General features: G+C 35.0%; 1 protein-coding gene across 2 annotated transcripts in view; it reads left to right on the forward strand.

The window, feature by feature from the left end:
• The first annotated feature begins 519 nt into the window (after positions 1–519).
• The window catches only part of LOC149778837 (mitochondrial adenyl nucleotide antiporter SLC25A25-like), a 75,344-nt gene continuing 55,179 nt past the window's right edge, over positions 520–20,684 (forward strand). Inside the window, exons 1-2 of one of the 2 annotated variants that reach the window (XM_089939588.1) lie at positions 520–796; positions 9,288–9,302. In XM_089939588.1, the coding sequence (XP_089795714.1) occupies positions 629–796; positions 9,288–9,302 (183 nt within the window). In that variant the 5' untranslated portion in view covers positions 520–628. The remainder of the gene's footprint in view (positions 797–9,287; positions 9,303–20,684) is intronic. The other variant, XM_089939589.1, reaches the window with a different exon arrangement.

The following is a 20,684-nucleotide window of genomic DNA, read 5'->3' on the forward strand; positions in this document are numbered from 1 at the left end:
CAGTTATACTGGCTGCCATGTATAGCCTATCTTGTGCTGGAAAATAGCGTTAAACCCTACAACATTTCACAGCCTATTGTATTCTGATCACCTTGCCTCCTGATATACAAATTCAGCTGTTAGACGTTTTACGTATGTAAAAAAAAAAAAAAAGTCGGTCTCGCTACATGTGAGATTATGATATTTTATATATAGATCAAATATTCAGTTTTTATATCAACTTTTTATTTTTAAAAATGAACCATACGTCAGTGAAATTGTATCACTCTGACGAAACAACTTATATGGACGAGTTATCTCACTTTTGCGTTGTGCCTTTGACCTGGTCAAATGGACAAATCTAATTCTAAGTACAGTGTGTCGTAGTGTATAATCTATATTTATTTTACCTAACGTTAGCAGTGGTCAATCGAAAATGGAAGAATAAAAATCGTCCCATGATAGCACCAACAGTGTATGTTTACCTGTCTGGATCGAAATTAATTTAAAAATTGTATTTTAACCAATCGTTGAAAGGCTAATAATTTACTGCTGATTATCCGATGGCTGTGGTGCTTGACAAACTGGTTTGCGCAGCCCAAGCGACGTGTGTATTATACATGGAAAAGACACTTGTTTGTATTTAAAGATGTCGCATATTTCAGGAGATCAAAAGAACGTTACTTCTGCAGAAAAGGAAAGACTATCAGCCTTGTTTGAGAAGATAGATCGCAATAAGGATGGTCGAATCGACATTGACGATTTGAGTGAAGCATTACAGTCAATGAATGTTCCCACAGTTCCTGGTCACGCACAGGTGAAATTTTGCTAAGAACGCAATCATGCGTTTTAAATTGGGCCGGATTTACACTAAAGCTAAACTATGCAAAAAAAATATAGGATTTGTAGACCTCTGTTACTTAGGTATACCAAAATAGGTCCGTACCACTGCTTAAACATGATGCAATACTAGATTTGGACGGCATGACTGAATTTCTAAGTACGTTATTCATTAGTCTTACATAGTCCTACATGTAAGACCTGACGCTGAGATTTATGTTGTGGGCGTCAAGGTCTTACAGCCTAACAAATGGCGCTGTGTAGCGTGTTTTGATGTCGACTAACATCGTTACCAAAGTCAACTTTTCAGAAATATTTCAACAACTGACATCTAAAATAACGACGCTTTTCTACAAAGTAAAGTCATATTGTTTTAGTCAGACTTTACTTACTCTGATGTCTTTTCTATAATAAACTCAAATTGTCACAAAAGAAATGGGCCTATTTTCAAGTTTTGTTTGCCTACATTTCAGTTGGCTGGAAAGCGATGAAAGCCTGGAAGGCCGAAATCGGGTTAAGTTGAAATATTATTCTGTAACGTAACGAATAAAAAATATATTATGCCTGTTGGAACTGTAAGCAATGGTACGTTTTGTTCAAGAAACTTATCCCCAACATATACCTACTTGAACTTACTTCGGCATACCTTGACTACTCTCGCATTGTAACAAATTCAAATGTATGTCAACGGAATGTGAAAATGCGTCCATTTGCTAGTATCATATTTTCATTCCACTATGATAAAGACAGCACAGTAAGTATATTAATTACACATAGTAGAAAAGTTTCGGCATATCTGCCAAGTGTGTGAGATGTTCCTGAAACTTTGATTACTCATTCCGATGTCAACGACATCGGAACACGCTATACAAGGCCATAATATGGATAGTAAGACATAGTACCTAAACAGAATTAACATGTGCTTTATCTTACTTGTAGGACTATAGTCTTACAGTGTAAGACGTCGACCCGGATAGTTATAATGACAATAAGCAGCTTTCTACTTTCTTTCTCGGTGTTCCTTATCCACTCGGTATTTTCTGGTGATAATTAAATTTCCCTTTTTTAGTCCATCAAGTAGTTCTCTGCCTTTTTTTTTCTTCTGCCATTACTGGTAGTGGAGACCAATGATTCCTGGCACTGGGTGGTAGGAAGTTTTCAGCCTCCTTTGATGTCTGCGTATCAGCTGCTCACTAGTAACTAATACATTGATTTTGATTGACCATTCTATGCGGATGGTACGAAAAAGCCCTCTTATGACCCAATACATTAAATGCTTCAAATCATTCATTTTTTAGTATTAATCCGCCAGAACAGAACACTTGTGTATCCATCCATTATTGACTTTTTTTAAATTGCTGATATGTGCATGGAAGGCAGCATTACCCCAAAGTGAGAGTAATGGCATGATGTAACCGAGAATTAGAAAGTTCTTTGTGATATAGTCCTTGATAGACGGTCTCATGTGTTACTTGCTGATTATTAGCCTCAGTAGTACACTGCTCTTCAATTCCAAGGTCAATAGCTGCTGAATGCATAGATGTTCTATTCTGGTATGAAAAAAGTGATTGAATACCATGGATAAATAGATAAATTGCTGTCAGGTTGCATAAAAAATTGCATTAATTAGTAGTGTGTTGCCTGATGATCAATACAGACTACATTTCTGACAGTCCAGCATGGATTTAGTCTTGTACAGTTGTTCCAATGATGTCAGAAAAAATAATAAAGAGGTGGAAAACAACTTGTTGATCTAAGCTTATTGTTTAATTCAATGAGTCGTAAGATGCTTACTAAAAGGGATTCTGAGTAAGCATACTAGGACAAAAGGAATACCTATGAGAGCTATGAGACAACGTATACAACAGCAATAAGATCCTGACTTCTCCATCATAACTGTCAGGGTCGACGTCATTCATATTAGAACTAAATATTTGCAAGGGGCTTAGGGCTTGCATACAGGGGCTGAAAATTTATCCTCATTTCTGGGTCCTAGACATTTTTGGAAAAAGTTTGGTTGGTCCTGGCATCAAAGTGCTTGGCTCTGGATGTGTTTGGAATTGAAGTTACACAAACTTTAATGTAATTGTCTCTTGTATTCATGTATGTTCTTTAATTTCTGGGTGTTTTTTAATCAGTCATGTGAGAACAAAATAATACCAGTGAATAAAATCAGTTTTAAGAAAACATTGTGATACCATCAAACACATGTGTTCACAGTAACTTTCAGACCCTCTTCACATCTGAAATTTGCAAAGGTTGGAAAAATTTATTTGTTTTAATACATGTTTTTGGCATATATATATATATATATATATATATATATATATATATATATATATATGTGTATATTATATACACACACAGTATATAATTTTTTCTGCTCTTTTCAGATATGATGCAGGTTAATAGTTTAGTAGTGTCGGTTTTGAAGTTTGAAGTATTCGATGTTAAAGCATGTTTTATTGGATATGTGAAGTAACTATCAGCAATACTTGCAGAACATCTCCTTCTTTTGCATATCATTTTGAGTGTGGGGCAATTTTTCTTTCTATTGGATGCTGAACGTTGTCTTTTAACTCAACTGTTGATCTGAGTTGTCAGTACAGTTAGCCCTTTTTGTGAGTGCGTTGCGTGTATTCTTTATTTACTGGTCTTCTTCTGAAAATAAACTCGTGAGGAGACTGTGTTGAATTTCCCAAATGCGTTGATTTAAATTGCCTGTTGTTGATCACTATTTACTGCCGTTTCTTAAGCTGAATCACATGTCTGAGTTCTGCTCATATTGATAGGTAAAACAATAAATCCCTTTGAAAATTTTGTTTGGCTATAATTTACTTGACCAAACTCAAGGAATGTTAAATTTTCATTGCATTAGTTGACTACCAATAGACACATGCAGAGTCCAATTTACTTTTTTGATAGAGAAAATTGCTGCCTTCCAAGTTCTAAATTGAGTTCTAGAACTTTGGGTTTAATGAATTTTCAGCCTCTGTCATTTTATTATATAAAGCTTTTCTTGCATATTGCAGTTCGTTTATTAATTAATTCTTCTCATTTCTTTTTATATCACTGTAGATTGAAATTATTTTTAGACTGGGGCCTTAAGCTTTTTTGTTGTACAATTTCACTGATCATGCATAATTTATATTTCAGTCAATGCTCATGTACAGCCATGCTTGTAAATGTTTAATGTTGTATTTTTCTCAATTTCTTCTCTTGTTGCTTTGCATAAACTTATATATTATGTGGAATTTTTGTTAGATGTAAATGGCTTGATGCAATTCCACCGTCTTGTATACTTCATGGCCACTTACCTAAATCTTTTTAGATACTGCATTAGTCAGGAAGTTCCAAGTGTAGTTCACATGCATATTATTTATCCGTTTTGTATGTAAGCATGCTGCATTTTGATGGAAATTGCTGAGCCAGGAATGGGTCAGTAAATTTTACAGCTTTTATAGACAGTTTCAGTGCTTTCCATTGATGATGCATGGGAGCAGTTGGGTCAAAATAGCGTCCATCCTACTTGAGATTCAACTTCTGCATACTAATAAAACAAAATGAGGTAACTCATCCAAAAAAGTATTCTCTTACTCATTAATTGCTAATCAGCCATTCAGGGGAAATATTAATCAGTCTTTGACAGCATTTAGCAGATAAGTACATGTATTTTATTTTTGGGGTTTGAAGCTTTGGATTAAACTCATCTCCTATAGCTTCACATATGTGTGGTTAACAGGAGTTGTCTTCCTTGGTAAATTTGCAATTGATATTCTAATGGTTAGCTATATACTTTTCTATCACACCATGCAGTTCATGTTTTCTTTCCACTCCTTTGTAATGCTATGTTTATTTTATTGCATCCACATATGGCACAATGCTGTCATCTTTCTTTTTAACTTTTGTCTTGTGTGTCTTTTAGTGTAACACCAAATATTGTTTGTAGGTAGTTCATCCTATAAAGACAGGCATCAAGTAGTATTTCAGTGAACACCAATGACTACATCTGTAGCTGACAATTCAAAATGGTTTTTATGGAGTGCACATCAAGCATGGAAGTTACAATTAAGATCTTTCTCTAGATCACATAAGTCTTGTACAGTCCTGCAGTGGCAGCTTGTTTGCAACAGAGCATATCATTGTGCATGCACTTTGCTGTAGGTCTTGTGGATTTCTTCCACTACCTTTTTCAGTCCCATCCAATTATTGGTGTGCAGCTTTCATGCTTGATGGTTGTTCGAGACCTGCCTTTTCTTGTTTCCTAGTGCATTAGCTTGAAGCACTAGTAAACAAATATAAGGAATTAAACTTGTTCTCCTTTTTTGAAGCCCCTCACACTTTTTTTTACAGACACATTAGTTATGGCAAGATTCAGTCTGTGTCCTGTACAGTGTGTTACATGCACATTAGTTATGGCAAGATTCAGTCTGTGTCCTGTAAAGTGTGTTACGGACACATTAGTTATGGCAAGATTCAGTCTGTGTCCTGTACAGTGTGTTACAAACACATTAGTTATGGCAAGATTCAGTCTGTGTCCTGTACAGTGTGTTACAGATGCATTAGTTATGGCAAGATTCAGTCTGTGTCCTGTACAGTGTGTTACAAACACATTAGTTATGGCAAGATTCAGTCTGTGTCCTGTACAGTGTGTTACGGACACATTAGTTATGGCAAGATTCAGTCTGTGTCCTGTACAGTGTGTTACAAACACATTAGTTATGGCAAGATTCAGTCTGTGTCCTGTTCAGTGTGTTACGGACACATTAGTTATGGCAAGATTCAGTCTGTGTCCTGTACAGTGTGTTACAGATGCATTAGTTTTGGCAAGATTCAGTCTGTCCTGTGCAGTGTGTTACAGACGCATTAGTTATGGCAAGATTCAGTCTGTGTCCTGTACAGTGTGTTACGGACACATTAGTTATGGCAAGATTCAGTCTGTGTCCTGTACAGTGTGTTACAAACACATTAGTTATGGCAAGATTCAGTCTGTGTCCTGTTCAGTGTGTTACGGACACATTAGTTATGGCAAGATTCAGTCTGTGTCCTGTACAGTGTGTTACAGATGCATTAGTTTTGGCAAGATTCAGTCTGTCCTGTGCAGTGTGTTACAGACTCATTAGTTATGGCAAGATTCAGTCTGTGTCCTGTACAGTGTGTTACGGACACATTAGTTATGGCAAGATTCAGTCTGTGTCCTGTACAGTGTGTTACAAACACATTAGTTATGGCAAGATTCAGTCTGTGTCCTGTTCAGTGTGTCACGGACACATTAGTTATGGCAAGATTCAGTCTGTGTCCTGTACAGTGTGTTACAGACACATTAGTTACAGCAAGATTCAGTCTGTCCTGTACAGTGTGTTACAGCCACATTAGTTACAGCAAGATTCAGTCTGTGTCCTGTACAGTGTGTTACAGACACATTAGTTATGGCAAGATTCAGTCTGTGTCCTGTACAATGTGTTACAGACACATTAGTTATGGCAAGATTCAGTCTGTGTCCTGCACAGTGTTGGCTATATTATACTTTAAGCTGAACTCCTACAACAGATTTTGACCGCTACGGTGGCCTAAGTGGCTAGAGCATCCACCGCAGATGTAGGAGGTAATGGGTTCGAACCCCAGCCAAGTCATACCAATGACTTAAATGATACTAGGATCTGCTTCACTTGGTGCTCAGCGTTAAGCAGTCATTGTTAGGACTGGTTGGCATGGTATCAGGATAATGTGACTGAGTTGGATATGATGCTACATGTCTGTGGTTAGACACCACAACCAAAAAAACTGCACACTGCCGACATTGTAACAATATGACTAAAATTGTTAAAGCTACATTAAATATCCCCCAAACACACATACACACCAGATTTTCTACCTGTAATGGCTGGAAACATATATGTTGCCAACGATACTGTATGTGCATTCATGACCAAGGTCAAAGAAGTTCAGCATTTCAGTGAGTTGGTTGATAATTGTGTGGGTGCATCCATCTTCCAGCTGTAAATTAGCAAAGAAAATTGAAATGATGCAACTACTGAACTGACAAATGCATACAATTGAGCAAGTTTTTGCTACTATCGGGTCAATTGTGTCATCAACTATGATCCTGTAGATTAGAGCATTGGTTCTGAAATATTTTTCACCTGCTGCTGACTTCTTGCTATTCACTGTATGGCTAATAACATCAGCCACAGCACTTGTGTATCACAACCCATAGCTCTCTCATCTCGTCAAGCAGCTATCTGTTAGTAATGTCACATACACAGCTTTGATCATTGATAATATCCAAATTAATATTTCCCAAAGAAATATTAACACGATATATTGGTGGTCTAGCATTAATGGCACACTGAACAGTCCAGGACACTTGGACTTCTTTATCTGATACACGGATTTTCTTGTTTTTGGCTTTAGATTCAATGCATATTCACTTTTCCTGTCAAATCGATTCCACTTTTTTGTTTAACTACCTTATTTTCTGTTTTTCATTGTTAATAATTGGGATGATGTCCTTCTGTTCTGCTATTTTTGGGTGTATTTTTGGTAATCTCATTAGCCCAGATGTTTACATTTACACTGATTTTGTATTTCATACTTAAATCGATTCTGCTGTGTGCTAAACTGAACCAGTAAATTTTTCCAGGATTTGGATGTTTCTTATCAATAACTATATTACAGTTGTGCTTCTTGGCAGCCCTATAGTTAGCCATTAGGTCTATATACATATTTACAATATCACTGAAAATATTTTCTGAGTACAGGCTTGTTTTTTTGGTTGTTTTTATTTTCATCCTCATCTGAATTTTTGAAATATTTAGATAAATTAAGGGGCATTGTTTAGATCCAAAAGGACTTGTTTTACATAATGGGTTTTGATATTTTTTAGATGCTGTCTGTAACAGTAATATCTGCTATACTCGTTAAGTCAGGGTATAAAATTAGTATGCAGTTGCAGTCAAACTGTCATAAGTATTTAGATGATTGAGAACTAGGTTTACAAGATCGTTGTACATAAATTACCTGAACAAATTTATGTCCATAGGGTGGTAAGTACATATACCCTCTATATTAAGAGAGCTGTACTTCCAGCTAAATTCAGCTGATACCTTTTGGATTATGATATGATTGCATATCAAATTTGCAGATTATGCTGTATTTTCTGAAGAATATTTTAGTTTTATACATACCAATGCAAATACATCTTTTCTGGAGCATTGTCGCTGGGTTCAATCAGGAAAATGAGGGTTGGTGCTGTTTTGTGGTAAGATTTTGGGATAGGGAAATCCCATCCAAGGGTTAGGAACTCTGCAAAGTCTCGTTCCTGCCAACAAATTCTGAGCTAAGGGGGGCGGCGATAATTTCCCTACCCCATACCACTACATATGATGGACTGTTTCTCTCATTCTAATCAGAAGGAAAAAAATGCCCTGGATTATTGGTATCAGTATAGTTGTATTTTCTGATTTTACTCTTTGACATCTTTTTTTCTTTTCAACATTAAAAATGCTAGATGTTACAGGTTCTCCAGGACACAAAAAATAATTGTGTAAAAGTATGCATTCTATTCATTTTGGATGCATAAGAATTCCAACATCTGCTTCCCTGGTATGCAAGTATTATTTTATGTGAAATTCTCTTTGTTTTGATTGGTTCATACAAAGTGAGTATCATTCATTAAGTGTGCAAGCAATCACATTAAGTTCAAGTAATTCTATTCAGATTAGGTGAAGCCATATTGGTTAGATCATAGTAGATATGGAGGTTAAAATATTTAATGATCATTTTGTTGATCAAATGACTAATTAATTGTGCATGTAATTGGATGCCTTTCTTTGATAAACATTGCTCAGCACAGTTTTAATCTATCATGTTGCACTTTTTTTATGCAGCATTTGGAACACTTGCATTTTACTGTTAGAAAAATAGTGCCATAATTTGGGGAATTATTTTGTTCGTCTGCGGAATACGAACTCCCATGTTAATCATCATAAAATCAGCTGTGTTTTGGTGTTATTACAGATTTTTTGCTTTCGAGTGATTATCGTGTGCGAATATTTCTGATAGCAACTTTATATAATTTCCTATTGGTGCCATGCTGCAGGTGAGCATGATTCTTGTGAGACTGGCTAACAGAAATTACTAGATATATCTTGTTTGATGAAGAAAAATGCCGAACCCTATATCATCAATAGTGTCCATGTGTGTGCACTCATGGGACACAGTAGGTTTATCCAACATGGCTTTATCACACAGACAGATTGTGTAATACATAAACAGGAATGAGAGAAATGGTGTTATATGCAGTACTTACTATCATATGGATTGATATTATTGTTAAGTAAAACCTTTGATGGAATTCATGTTTATCAAATGTTTTACTTTATTGACACATTTGAATGCTTCATTCAGTTGTCATCATTAATTACATACTGATGTAATCTTTTTCATTTCTTTTGTTTGATTTGTAGAAGAAATGGAATAGGGTGAGTGTGTAAGTTCATTTTCTTTTATTTTTATGCTTTTGATTCCTTGAATGTGTGATGTTTAGTTGACAAATTATCCCAATTCATTTGTAACCTATCACACTGTTCTTTCTTCCCGCGAAGGGAAAGGATGAATGCATACCTTTATTCACCTGATATGAGCCCATCCTAAAACGTTAAAGTTTTTTTCTGCATTTAAAAACAACCATTAGCACAAATTTTGATGTTTATGTTTTAATATGTCCACCATACGGTGGAGCTATGTTGTGATGTTGTTGGTCCAGCTGTTCCCCATTTCACTTACATACCAAAGATCCGAATCATCTGCTGATACCAAACTTTGTAATTGGGGAAAGGAAGAAACTTACCAAATTCTGGCTCAGATGGTCAGGGAATGAAACCTTTTCAAAAAATAACTTATACAAGATCTCTTAACCAAACATTGTGGGTGGCTTGCATTTGAAGCAAGAAAGACACATAATCATATTGGGGTCAGAGGTCAAATGTCAGTAAAGGGTCACAGTGACTAAGATGAAAAGTGGTTTCTTTGTGGTATCTTGAGTTCTATATTGCATGCTTTGACCAGACTTTGTGGATGGCTTGTGTTTGAGAGAAGGAAGACACCTGTTCATCTTGATGTCAGAGGCTGTTGCTATGGGAACTAAAGAAGTAAAAGGTGGTCTCCACAAAACATCCAGTTCTGTACTAAACATGTCTTGTCTATACTTTGTACATGTTTTGTATTTGAGACAAGGAAGGTACCTGTTGATTGGGGGGTTAAAGGTCATGATTACAGGTACTATTAGAAGGACAAGGGTTTACTCAAAATAACTTGGGTCTTATACCACAAACTGTGACCTAAATTTGTGGAAGACTTGATATGAGACAAGAAGGTTAATTTTACTTTGGGATCAATAGGTCAAGGGTCATCAGATTGACAATAAATATAGTTTACTACAATAACTTGAGTTTGGTGTATTTGACCTGACAAAACAATGTGGAGGGCTTGCATTTCATGGATTAAAGATAAGGTAGAGTTTGATATTGATTTTTGACATTGTTTTCCAACAGATGAAAGTTGGTTTACATGAAAAAAGTATAATAATTAGATTTATTTAATGGTAGGATATACCCGGTAATGAGAAGTTTTTTGGTTTTTTTTTACACAATGCATAAAAGTTCATGTATATTGTGTGTATATTGTTATAACAATTTGGAAAAGAATGTGATCACAATCATTGGCGAGTAATAGTCATATTTCAGCATACAGTTAATATATAGACAAGTTGTTATTCATTATTAATTTTTTCTTCAGTTTATCACATGAAATGTTCATCGTATTTACTCGCATATAAACCCATTCACATATAAGCCTTCCCCACAAACTGCATAGGTAAAACTTTAAAAAGTGCATGACCTGTGTATAAGCTGACCTATATGTCCAGCCATACTGAAAATTTTTGTTATTGATTGGACAAATTGAAAAATGACGTAAAAAATCTTGAACATTTTTAAAATTTTTGTTATTACAACTGTTTGAGTCTGAAACTGATAACATAATTACTCTTTTGCATTTTGGGAGAAATTTGGGATTCTGACCTCATCTGGAGTTACTCTTAGGTCTGAAAATGGTATTTTTGGATCTGAGAAAAGGTGGTAATATGTTTTAAAATTTATGTTAGGAACCCTGAATACAGAATGTACTGGGGGGGGTGGGGTCATGTTAAGTATGTGATCTAGTCAGAACAATATATACTGATAGTTGACAAGAAAATTTAAAATTTCAAGTTTAGACCTTGTTCTGCAGATAAGCTAACCTTCCTTCTTCCAGGATTTTTTTTCTCCCTAAATTATTTGGCTTATACATGAATATATATGATGCATAATGTGTATTGGACACTAACTGAACTTTAGAGAAAAAATGAGAAGTTATACAAGGCATTAAAAATCTGTGTGTGTGTGTTTCCAAATGTATTCAGGGATCTAATAATGTATATTTGGAAGGAATATAAAAATGTCTTAGATACTGACAATGTTTATTTTGTGGTGTTGCTTTTTACTGTGTTTATGACTTATTAACTGCTTTTTTTTAATGATTTATGGCTAAGTTATTCCCTCTACACTACTATACCCAAAAATAGAAACCATGGGATCTGATTAAAGTTAATCTTTTAAATATGCAAAATTGTCCGAAAATTTAGTTATGTTTCAGCTGCTTTGTTTCTATAGGGTTAGGCAGCTGAAAAACTTGGAGTGAGCCTTGTGAATGATTTCTTGATAAATGTGTATTCCTGTTTGTGTTTTAAAAATTCACAATAGAGTGAAGCCTCTTCGAACAAGACGTTGTTGGGACCATAACTTTAGACATTTTGCAAGAGGTGACCAATATGCATGGACAGTCAGGTTATGGTTGATTTTTCAGTTCATGTATTGTAACAGTTGCAAGTCATGTTTGTAAACTTAGCTTTTATTCATATACCACCCTTCATCACCATTGTACATATGCACCTGCCTCAGTTGAAGTCTTGATATCAGACTATCCGACACTGTTTGTGCACACTTGATGATATGTACACAGACTGTCAGCAGGTTTTACACAATCCCCATGTTGGTAAAAAGAAAACATGGACAGTTATAATTCCATGTGGGAGACGATTTAACTTAATGATGAAGGAATTATATAATATTGCACAGACTTTCTAACAGTCTCTGTGTCTTGAAATAGTAATGATGTGTGTTTTGTTGTTTAATTTACATATTGCTAGAACAGAGATATTGTATGTCATACTGGCTTACATCATGTCATACTGGCTTACAAGTAGAGTCCAACTTAAAAAGTATTCTGCTCTGTCATCGCATCAGATCATGGTTAGCCTTGCTTGTTCTATTGATTACTCCAAATGGACTGTAGTAACCCAGATCTCCCACCACATAATGTACTATCAGATCATGGTTAGTCTTGCTTGTTCTATTGATTACACCAAATGGACTGTAAAAACTCAGATCTACCACCACATAATGCACTATCAGATCATGGTTTATCTTGCTTGTTCTATTCGTTACTCCATATGGACTGTAAAAACCCAGATCTGATGGCACATTATGCTAGTATATATGGTAACCATGTTTACTTTTCAGTATGCAATGCAGTGATAGTGGGTTCAGTCTTTCTGACTCATCCCTTTAAAGATAAGCTAATCCTATTCACATGCCTGCCAAGGCACTCACTGTCAAAGAAAATCATGATTTTAAACAAACATGCTGATGCTGTCATGATTTTAAACAGTCTAGCATGCAGACACTATCATGATATTAAACAAACATGCAGATGCTGTCATGATTTTAAACAGTCAAACATGCTGACACTATCATGATTTTAAACAGTCAAACATGCTGACACTATCATGATTTTAAACAGTCAAACATGCTGACACTGTCATAATTTTAAACAGTCAAACATGCTGACACTATCATGATTTTAAACAGTCAGACATGCTGACACTATCGTGATTTTAAACAGTCAGACATGCTTATATGATTATGATTTGCAGAGCATGTATTCCTAAATACAGGATTAGCCACGTTTGCTGAAAATAACAAAATCTCCAAACGACAGCTTCTTGGAAACTGCTTAGCATAATTTGATTTAAGATACCTTAGCATGAGCGCCAAATGATTCCAATATGCCTTCAGTTATGCCCAAAATCGCTAGCAACAGAAAAACTTAAAAGTGATGTTTTCTGAAAAACTCAACAAGATTTTATTGGAACTGACAGAATTTTGGCATAGAGGTCTTAATATGTTTTTAAAACAAGATATGTCATTAGATATGGTACCATTACTAAAAATAGAATAAAATTTAAACCACTCCTTCTCATATACTAATGAACAGAATTTGATAGACAGCATTCTGACATGAGGTCTGTAATGTTTGTTCAAATGGATGGCTTTCAGTTTTGTACACATGGTACCAATCTACCATCAAATATGGCAACCTTTTGCTACAGATAAATAAAAAGTAAACACGATTTGGTTTTAAACATCACTGAAACAGAACTTCACGAAATGTGACAATGAGCATCACTGCAAAAGAGGCATTCAAATAGTACAGATTCTCAATCAGGTATTGTTGCCATTACTATAAATAGAACCGTTAATTGATACAAGAAACTGCATAGTGGAAAAGTAAAAAGTTTCACAAAACATTCTGGTAATAAGGGCTTTCAGGTTTATACAATTAATGCTAATTCAGCATCAGATAATGGCACAATTACTAAAAACTCAAGATTCTTTATGTGTCCTTTGATCAGTAACTACCCCAACAGGGTTTGTTAAAATGTTAAAGAAAGCATTTGTCTTTGAACATTCCTCAGATACATGTATGGACAAAGATTTAAAAGCTTGAGAAACCATGAATCATTTGTTTTTGTAGCATGCACAGTCGTCGGTTGAAATTTCAGGAGAAAGCATCCTATAGGTCTGGGTTTGTTGTTAGAGAGTCAGGTAAGGGAATTAACCTATGATGAGAAATATATAAAGGTTTGGGTTATCTAGAGTCTTTTGCTTGCTGAAAGATGTGAAACTTGAAAAATACATTTTGAATACAGGATGCATAAGTCAGTAGAGAAAGTCATTAAAAAGTTACAATAATGCATGTATGTAATTATAATAAATGATTTTATAGTTTCAGTTGAAGATTTATGTAAAATCATGATATAATAAGTAACACTCAAAGTTGATAATAATATTTATAAAATTAGTGTTAAAAAAACTGGTTTGTATACTTGACTAGTGCATGAATACGAGGTTTGATTGCATGTCCAGAATGTCACAATTTTGTATTTGAACCTTTTATTGTACTAACTATATGCAGATTAACTTTAGTTTTGAGAGAGAGACTATCAGAGTTTCACAGTATTATTAAATGTTTCTGGGTTTGCATAAGTGACTATTTTAAGACGCAGTGTTACTTACACTTTCAGGTTATTAATTTTAAAAAAATGACATTTTTGAATATGTAATCTGTATGTCTATAGTTGTCTTATGGAATGAACACATGTTATAGTGTAACCTGAAGAAAGAAAAAAGATGCATATCCAGCAGAGGTCAGTGTGTAGTGTCCAGTGCAATACTTTTGTTCCAGATTCTTGTTAAGGTGGGCACAGTGTATAAGTATATATTACAAGTATGCCTGCTGATATGGATAGCTTAATCCCAGCATTGTAACAGCCAGCATCAGTTTTGCATCAGAAGGTTGTAGCATATGTGATGCAGTGTGAAATGGTTGCTATTTGACTCAACAGTGTTGTAACTCTTGACAAAGAAATGCAGCTGTATCATTAAATATTGATGTGGAAATTACATCAGTAAACAAAGAAACATTTAGATAATTGTTTTTGATAAGACAGAAGATATAACTGTCAGTCGTCATTATATTTATTGTATGTGTGTGTATATGTGTGTGTATATATATATATATATATATATATATATATATATATATATATATATATATATGTATACACGTTTTAACATTGACTCAGCAGAATACAGGGTACATAGTGCCCAGTAAGTATACAGTAAGTATCCTGAAAAATCATTCACAACAAAGATGATAGAAAAGGAGGGTACTTGCTGTAAAATCCAAAGCCATATTTTTTTAATTAGTTGTTCTCTATTCAAAAGTACAGGACTACTAGTTGGAATATCACATGACAACCCAGGTCAATAAGGTCGTTCAGTAAGTCAACTTTTATGACATACAGGATGGTGCACCTAACCAATTTGATATTCTTGAGCCTACAGAATACTTTTTTATGGTTGCCCATTCAATAAACTGAGATAGAAACTGCATTTCTATTCTGTTTCTCTTATTAATTTTTTTCTCAAGTTTTCATGTTTGATCTTTTAACTATGTGTGTGGCAAGTAGCAGATATTGCAGATCTGACTTTAATCTGTAATCTGATCTTGTCACATTAATTTGAACATGGAGAATTATACATAGGATATATCTGAATGGTTTTGCTAACTTCATTATCGACACATAAACCAAAATAAATGCTGTGGGTTTCATTCTTGATCGAACTGACTCATGCATATTAACTACCATTCTTGTGCCACAGATGCAACCAGAATTGGAAGATCTGATTAATACTAATTACTTGTTTCTTATTCTCACTCTCCATTTTCTATTTTTTAAAAATCTTTTCATCAACTCTTGCACATACTGATGGGCACGTGTATAGATCACAATGTTATCCTTGAAACAGGCTAACTACATCTATTTATTTGGTTGCCATAGTTGTCTGAATGCAGATGAATAATGCCTAAATATTAACATTTTTAAGATTTAAATCTCCCTTGTCCACTTTCCATTTCCCACGTATTCTGCTTGATTTTCTTTCTTTTTTTGCATTTTTGTACCATATTTTTGTTGACACTCTTTGACACTATTGAAGACTTGTTACTGTTTATTACAATTCTATAAATTGCAAAATCATGCACATGACAGCATTGTGACACAAACAACTGCCCCATATGTTCCTCTCTCTCAACAGCTCCAGTGGCCTAGTTATTAGAGCATTCACCTCTGATGCAGATCACGGGTTCGAACCTGGGCCGAGTTATACCAAAGACTTATTTTTAAAAATGGTACTTAACAGCTGCCTTGCTAGGCACTCAGCATTCAGAGGTTAGTGTTGGGACTGGTCAGCCTGGTGTCAGGATAATGTGACTGGGTGGGACATAAAAGCAATAGGACTGAAATTTTTTAAAGCTACGTTAAAAATCCAATTCACACGCACAAACTCTATCTCTCTCTCTCTCTCACACACACACACACACACACACACATTGATTTCTTTGTTTTTTGTTTCTACTGGTGAATGACCAGAAGAACTTTTGGAATGTCCTATTGTCCACCAGCTAGCTGTGGCTGCCCATTAGCACACATTTTTTATTGCTACTCCCAAACTACTTGGAGGATTGGGATGGTCATGATTATTTACACACATTTATCCAGGGTCTAGTTGGTCATAAATGAAATCACTGCTGCTGAGACATCCAATATGGCCACCACAGCATTCATAAACTGGAGACTTAATAAACTGTAGATGTAGGTTTTGCTTTCAAAATTTATGAAAGTTAGAAACATCGCTTGGAACATAATGTCTCTAACAGTAATTCTCCCCAAAACATGAAATGTGATGCTTTTTCCGATAGAGTAGCTTTCTGTGGGCCAGAGGGTTTTCCTGGGTTCTTCCTCAGAAAATACGCTGGTCAGTATGTATATAGCCTATCATGTGCTAAAAAATGGCATTAAACACAAAACCAAACCAATTTATCTGATAGATTAATAAAAGACTTGGAATTCCAGATCTCACCAGAACATAAATCTTTATTGGTAACTTTTAATTAAAAAAATGTTTCAGTATTCAGCAGTAAAATTTTTTTTATATCTGTTGTACAAGTCGTAAACATAATGTATGCAGTCAGTACAATTTTAGTAATGGTTTAGATTTTTCAGAATATGATTACATGTATTTAAATGGTGATTATTCACTTTATTTCAATCTTAATTCATCCATTATATGCATGCTGTGAGAAGTATGTGTACATTTTTGGATGAGGTCAACCTAAAGGTGTGATCCATTACAAACCGGATTGAATATCGCAGAGTGTGATGTCAGAATCAATGCTGAGCATGTTGAAAGACATCTTTTGTTTCCCAGTTTAGTACGTAGCCACCAGTGTAAAAGTCTACAATGATCAATTTTCAGCTGCATGTTTTTTTTTATGACATTTAAGATGCAGAGCATTCAACAGACAGAATTAAAGAGACCTTGGTAAAACTATACTAATGTTAAATTTTATTAGAACTTAATTTTTAATTTATGAAGAGTAAAGAGCCTACACTTTACGATTCCTGGAAATTCTTTTGAATCAGTAGAGTGTCGGGCCCTTCAAGTGCCTCTTGTTTTAATTTACTCTTTGCCTAGATTAAAACCTTTGTTTGTTATAATCTTCTACCATTAATTTCCACTTGAGTTATTTCTTAGTTTGTAAAAGTTCCAGTTTACTGTAAACTATGATCAGACTTTTCTGCCAATGTCTTCCGATCTGTTGTAAAGGGATGTAACTCATGTTACACTGGAGAAGATGTTGATTAGAAAATTGACTCTGATCTGTTTGGGCATCATGAGATGGCATATTTGGGTATACCTGGTGCTTGCAGTTTGTTGCACATTTTACCTAATTACACATAATTATGATTCAGACATTCTTGATCTATAACGGAGACTGCATAGTTTAAAATTTAAATTTTAATGTATATTTGCATTGGTTTTTAGCTGTTACTTTGTTGAATGTCTTGTACATGCTTTTAGCATGAATCAGGGGTACTGTAATTCCCTAGTCCATCTAGCCTGCAAAACTAAAATTTATATTTGGGCCAGTGAAATTTCATGCAAGTAGCCCAGATTTTACTTTGAAAAAAGAGCCACAATTTGACTTTGTTAACCATTTTCACAGCTTCATTGCAGCATTGGCCAGTAGGTCAGACTGGAACTATTGCCTCCTGTGTGTGTTACTTACGTTGCATGCCCTGCTTTGCTTAACCTGTTGCTTGTTTGTTTGTGTTGATAATTCTTAAACGTTAACTGTGTTGAACTTTGTTTTATGCTCATTTGCTTGTTGCCCATTGTATGTTAAAACAAACTGACTTTGTATTTTAACTGTTTATTAAAATATCTGAATATTAGATCGAGTCTATTTTGTAAACCTAAGCCGTGTGTAGGCAAATGATGTGCTTACATTTTACGTACATCTTATTAATCTGACAGCCAGTCAGTTCCTAGCATGTATAATTCATGTTCATCACCAGTTATTATATATGTTGTAGAGCAGACTCCAGTAAATAACAAAGAGTAATTGTTACAGCTCTAAATTTTATGAAACGGCCATAAAACAAATATTTAATTTTTGCTATTAGTAAATATTTACAGCTTAAGGAGTCCAATTTAATATATATTTTGTACATGGAATGTTTGTACCCAGTACAGTTTTTTTTTAATTAGGTAAGAATTTTTGCAGGTCTTTAAAAAAAAAAAGACATACCTGTTGCACAGTAATCCAGTGACAAAAGGTAAACTACTTTGGTGCTCCATTTGATCAGTCAAGCATGCCCAACAGTGATTAGTACAGGCCAAATCTGCCTGTGAATTAAGAGAAGACAGGTCTGGATCTATGATAAACATGATGGGCATATATTGTATAAATGTAGTATACATATACAGTCTGATCTCTTCATCTGTCACAAATTGTCTCTAGTAATATTGGAAAAAATGATGAAACTGACTGTGAAATGTTTGGTAGCTCATGTTGGAATTGAAATCCAAGGATGCATGTTCAGTACCTGCCAAGGCCAGCCCAGTCTCTGCATGTCCTAGGGAAAAGTTCTTGGTTCCCATTTTCTAAGCATGATATAGTCAGTAGTGTGCTGAAAGATTTTTTAAAAACCAGCTAGCAAGCCAACCAGTTTCAGGGATATACTGATCGATCCAGTGGCCTAGTGGTTAGGGCGTCTGCCTCAGATGCAGGAGGTCGTGGGTTCGATCCCTGGCCAAGTCATACCAAAGACTTATAAAAAAAATGGTACTAACCGATGCCTTGCTTCGTGCTGAGCATTAAGAGGTTAGTGTTAGGACTGGTCAGGCTGGTGTCAGGATAATGTGTCTGGGTGGGACAAGGTGCTACATGTCTGGGGCGAGATGCCCTAATGCTAGACATCACTATAAACTGCCACACTGCAGACATCATTTCAATATGACTGAAAAATTTTTAAAAATCCAAATCACAAACGTACACTCAGTCAGGGATATTAAATTTTGTACGTCAACCTTGTCACCCATTTGTTGTCCCTCCAACAGTATTTGAATGACACATCTATTAGGCAGCTGCCATTTTCTGGTTCATTGCACAGATGTATTCCATAGTACATATCTCACAGAGTACATGTTGGGTTGACTATTAATATGGCTTTAGGTCTTGAGTTTGGGCCATGTTAAACATGGTTTGTATATTAGCACTTTTACAGCTTGTATATATGCACTTTACTGTTATATTATTTTGTTTTGATATTTGGTGTTTTTTTAAAGCAATAAGAAATAAGCATACTAAAATGAAATTGTAATTTTAAAATTCAGCAACTTTGTATAATTTTAGAACATTATCTTTATTGTATATTTTTCTTTTGTTTTGTAGCTTTCTAGTTTTGAAAGTTTGAATTGATATCATATTGTATGGAACTTGATACTACTGGTATATTGAAATTTTATATCCAAAACAAAGTAGGAACAGTGGTCAGAATTCACTTGGTTTGCTGTTGGAGCAAATCTCATGGGAGCTTTGGTAGAGCATTGGAGGGTCATGGGTTCAGTATCTGCCCAGGTTGGCTGGCTCATTGCGTCCTTAGTAAAGGCACTAGCTTCCATTTTCATTGGTATGTAATGTGTTAAAAGTGCTGCTTGTAATAAATACTCTCCAAGTTTCAAGTACAGTGTTACTTGACTCTTATCTAAATATCGTTTAGATGGGGTGCAGATCAAAAGAAAACATCAGCATTGTACTTACAGGATCATGTGAATGTATGCAGGGTGGTCAGGTGTAGGAATCACTGCACATAAGAGTAGTTTACAGTATATACTTGCTTATAAGTCCAGTCCAACTGCAGACATCATAGACCCTAATCTGTTGTCAGATAATGACATCATAGACCCTAATCTGTTGTCTGATAATGACATCATAGACCCTAATCTGTTGTAAGATAATGAACTAGTGCATCAAGTTCTGTGTAATTGGTACTACTGATTACCCCTAAGAAACTTCATATAGCCAGATTAGCTGGCACATTGTGTGACAGCGGATCTGTGTCTATGAAGTTGGATCTCACTTAAAAGAATGTGCATTGCATATCATGATATGTTTTCTTGGAAGTTTAGTTCATCCACCACAGGTACACAAATGACCTTTTCATATTTTACAGTCCAAGCAACCTTGTTTATTTTTTCAAGGGCAATGCCATATGTGCTAGTATATATTAGTAACTTTTTTACCTTGTAAACAGGTAGGTCTGTCATGACAGGGATTTAATAATCTCTTCAGGCGAATGAAATGAATAATTTCAAATCATGCGCAGAATATTAAAAAAGGTATGGAAAATGATACAGGAGAAATTTCAATGCATTATTATAATGCTTATATTGGGAGTTTGCAGAGGCAGTGTGATTTTGTTTGGTATATTTAAACAGTCTTGGTCTTTTCTTTTAAGTAGGTCTTTCTATTTTTCTACAGCTGAGCAAGAAAGCAGGGGAGAAAGTGTGTTG

This window comes from Sinohyriopsis cumingii, chromosome 17 (assembly GCF_028554795.1).
Source record: "Sinohyriopsis cumingii isolate HCF-2022 chromosome 17, ASM2855479v2, whole genome shotgun sequence".
NCBI classification, from domain to species: domain Eukaryota; kingdom Metazoa; phylum Mollusca; class Bivalvia; order Unionida; family Unionidae; genus Sinohyriopsis; species Sinohyriopsis cumingii.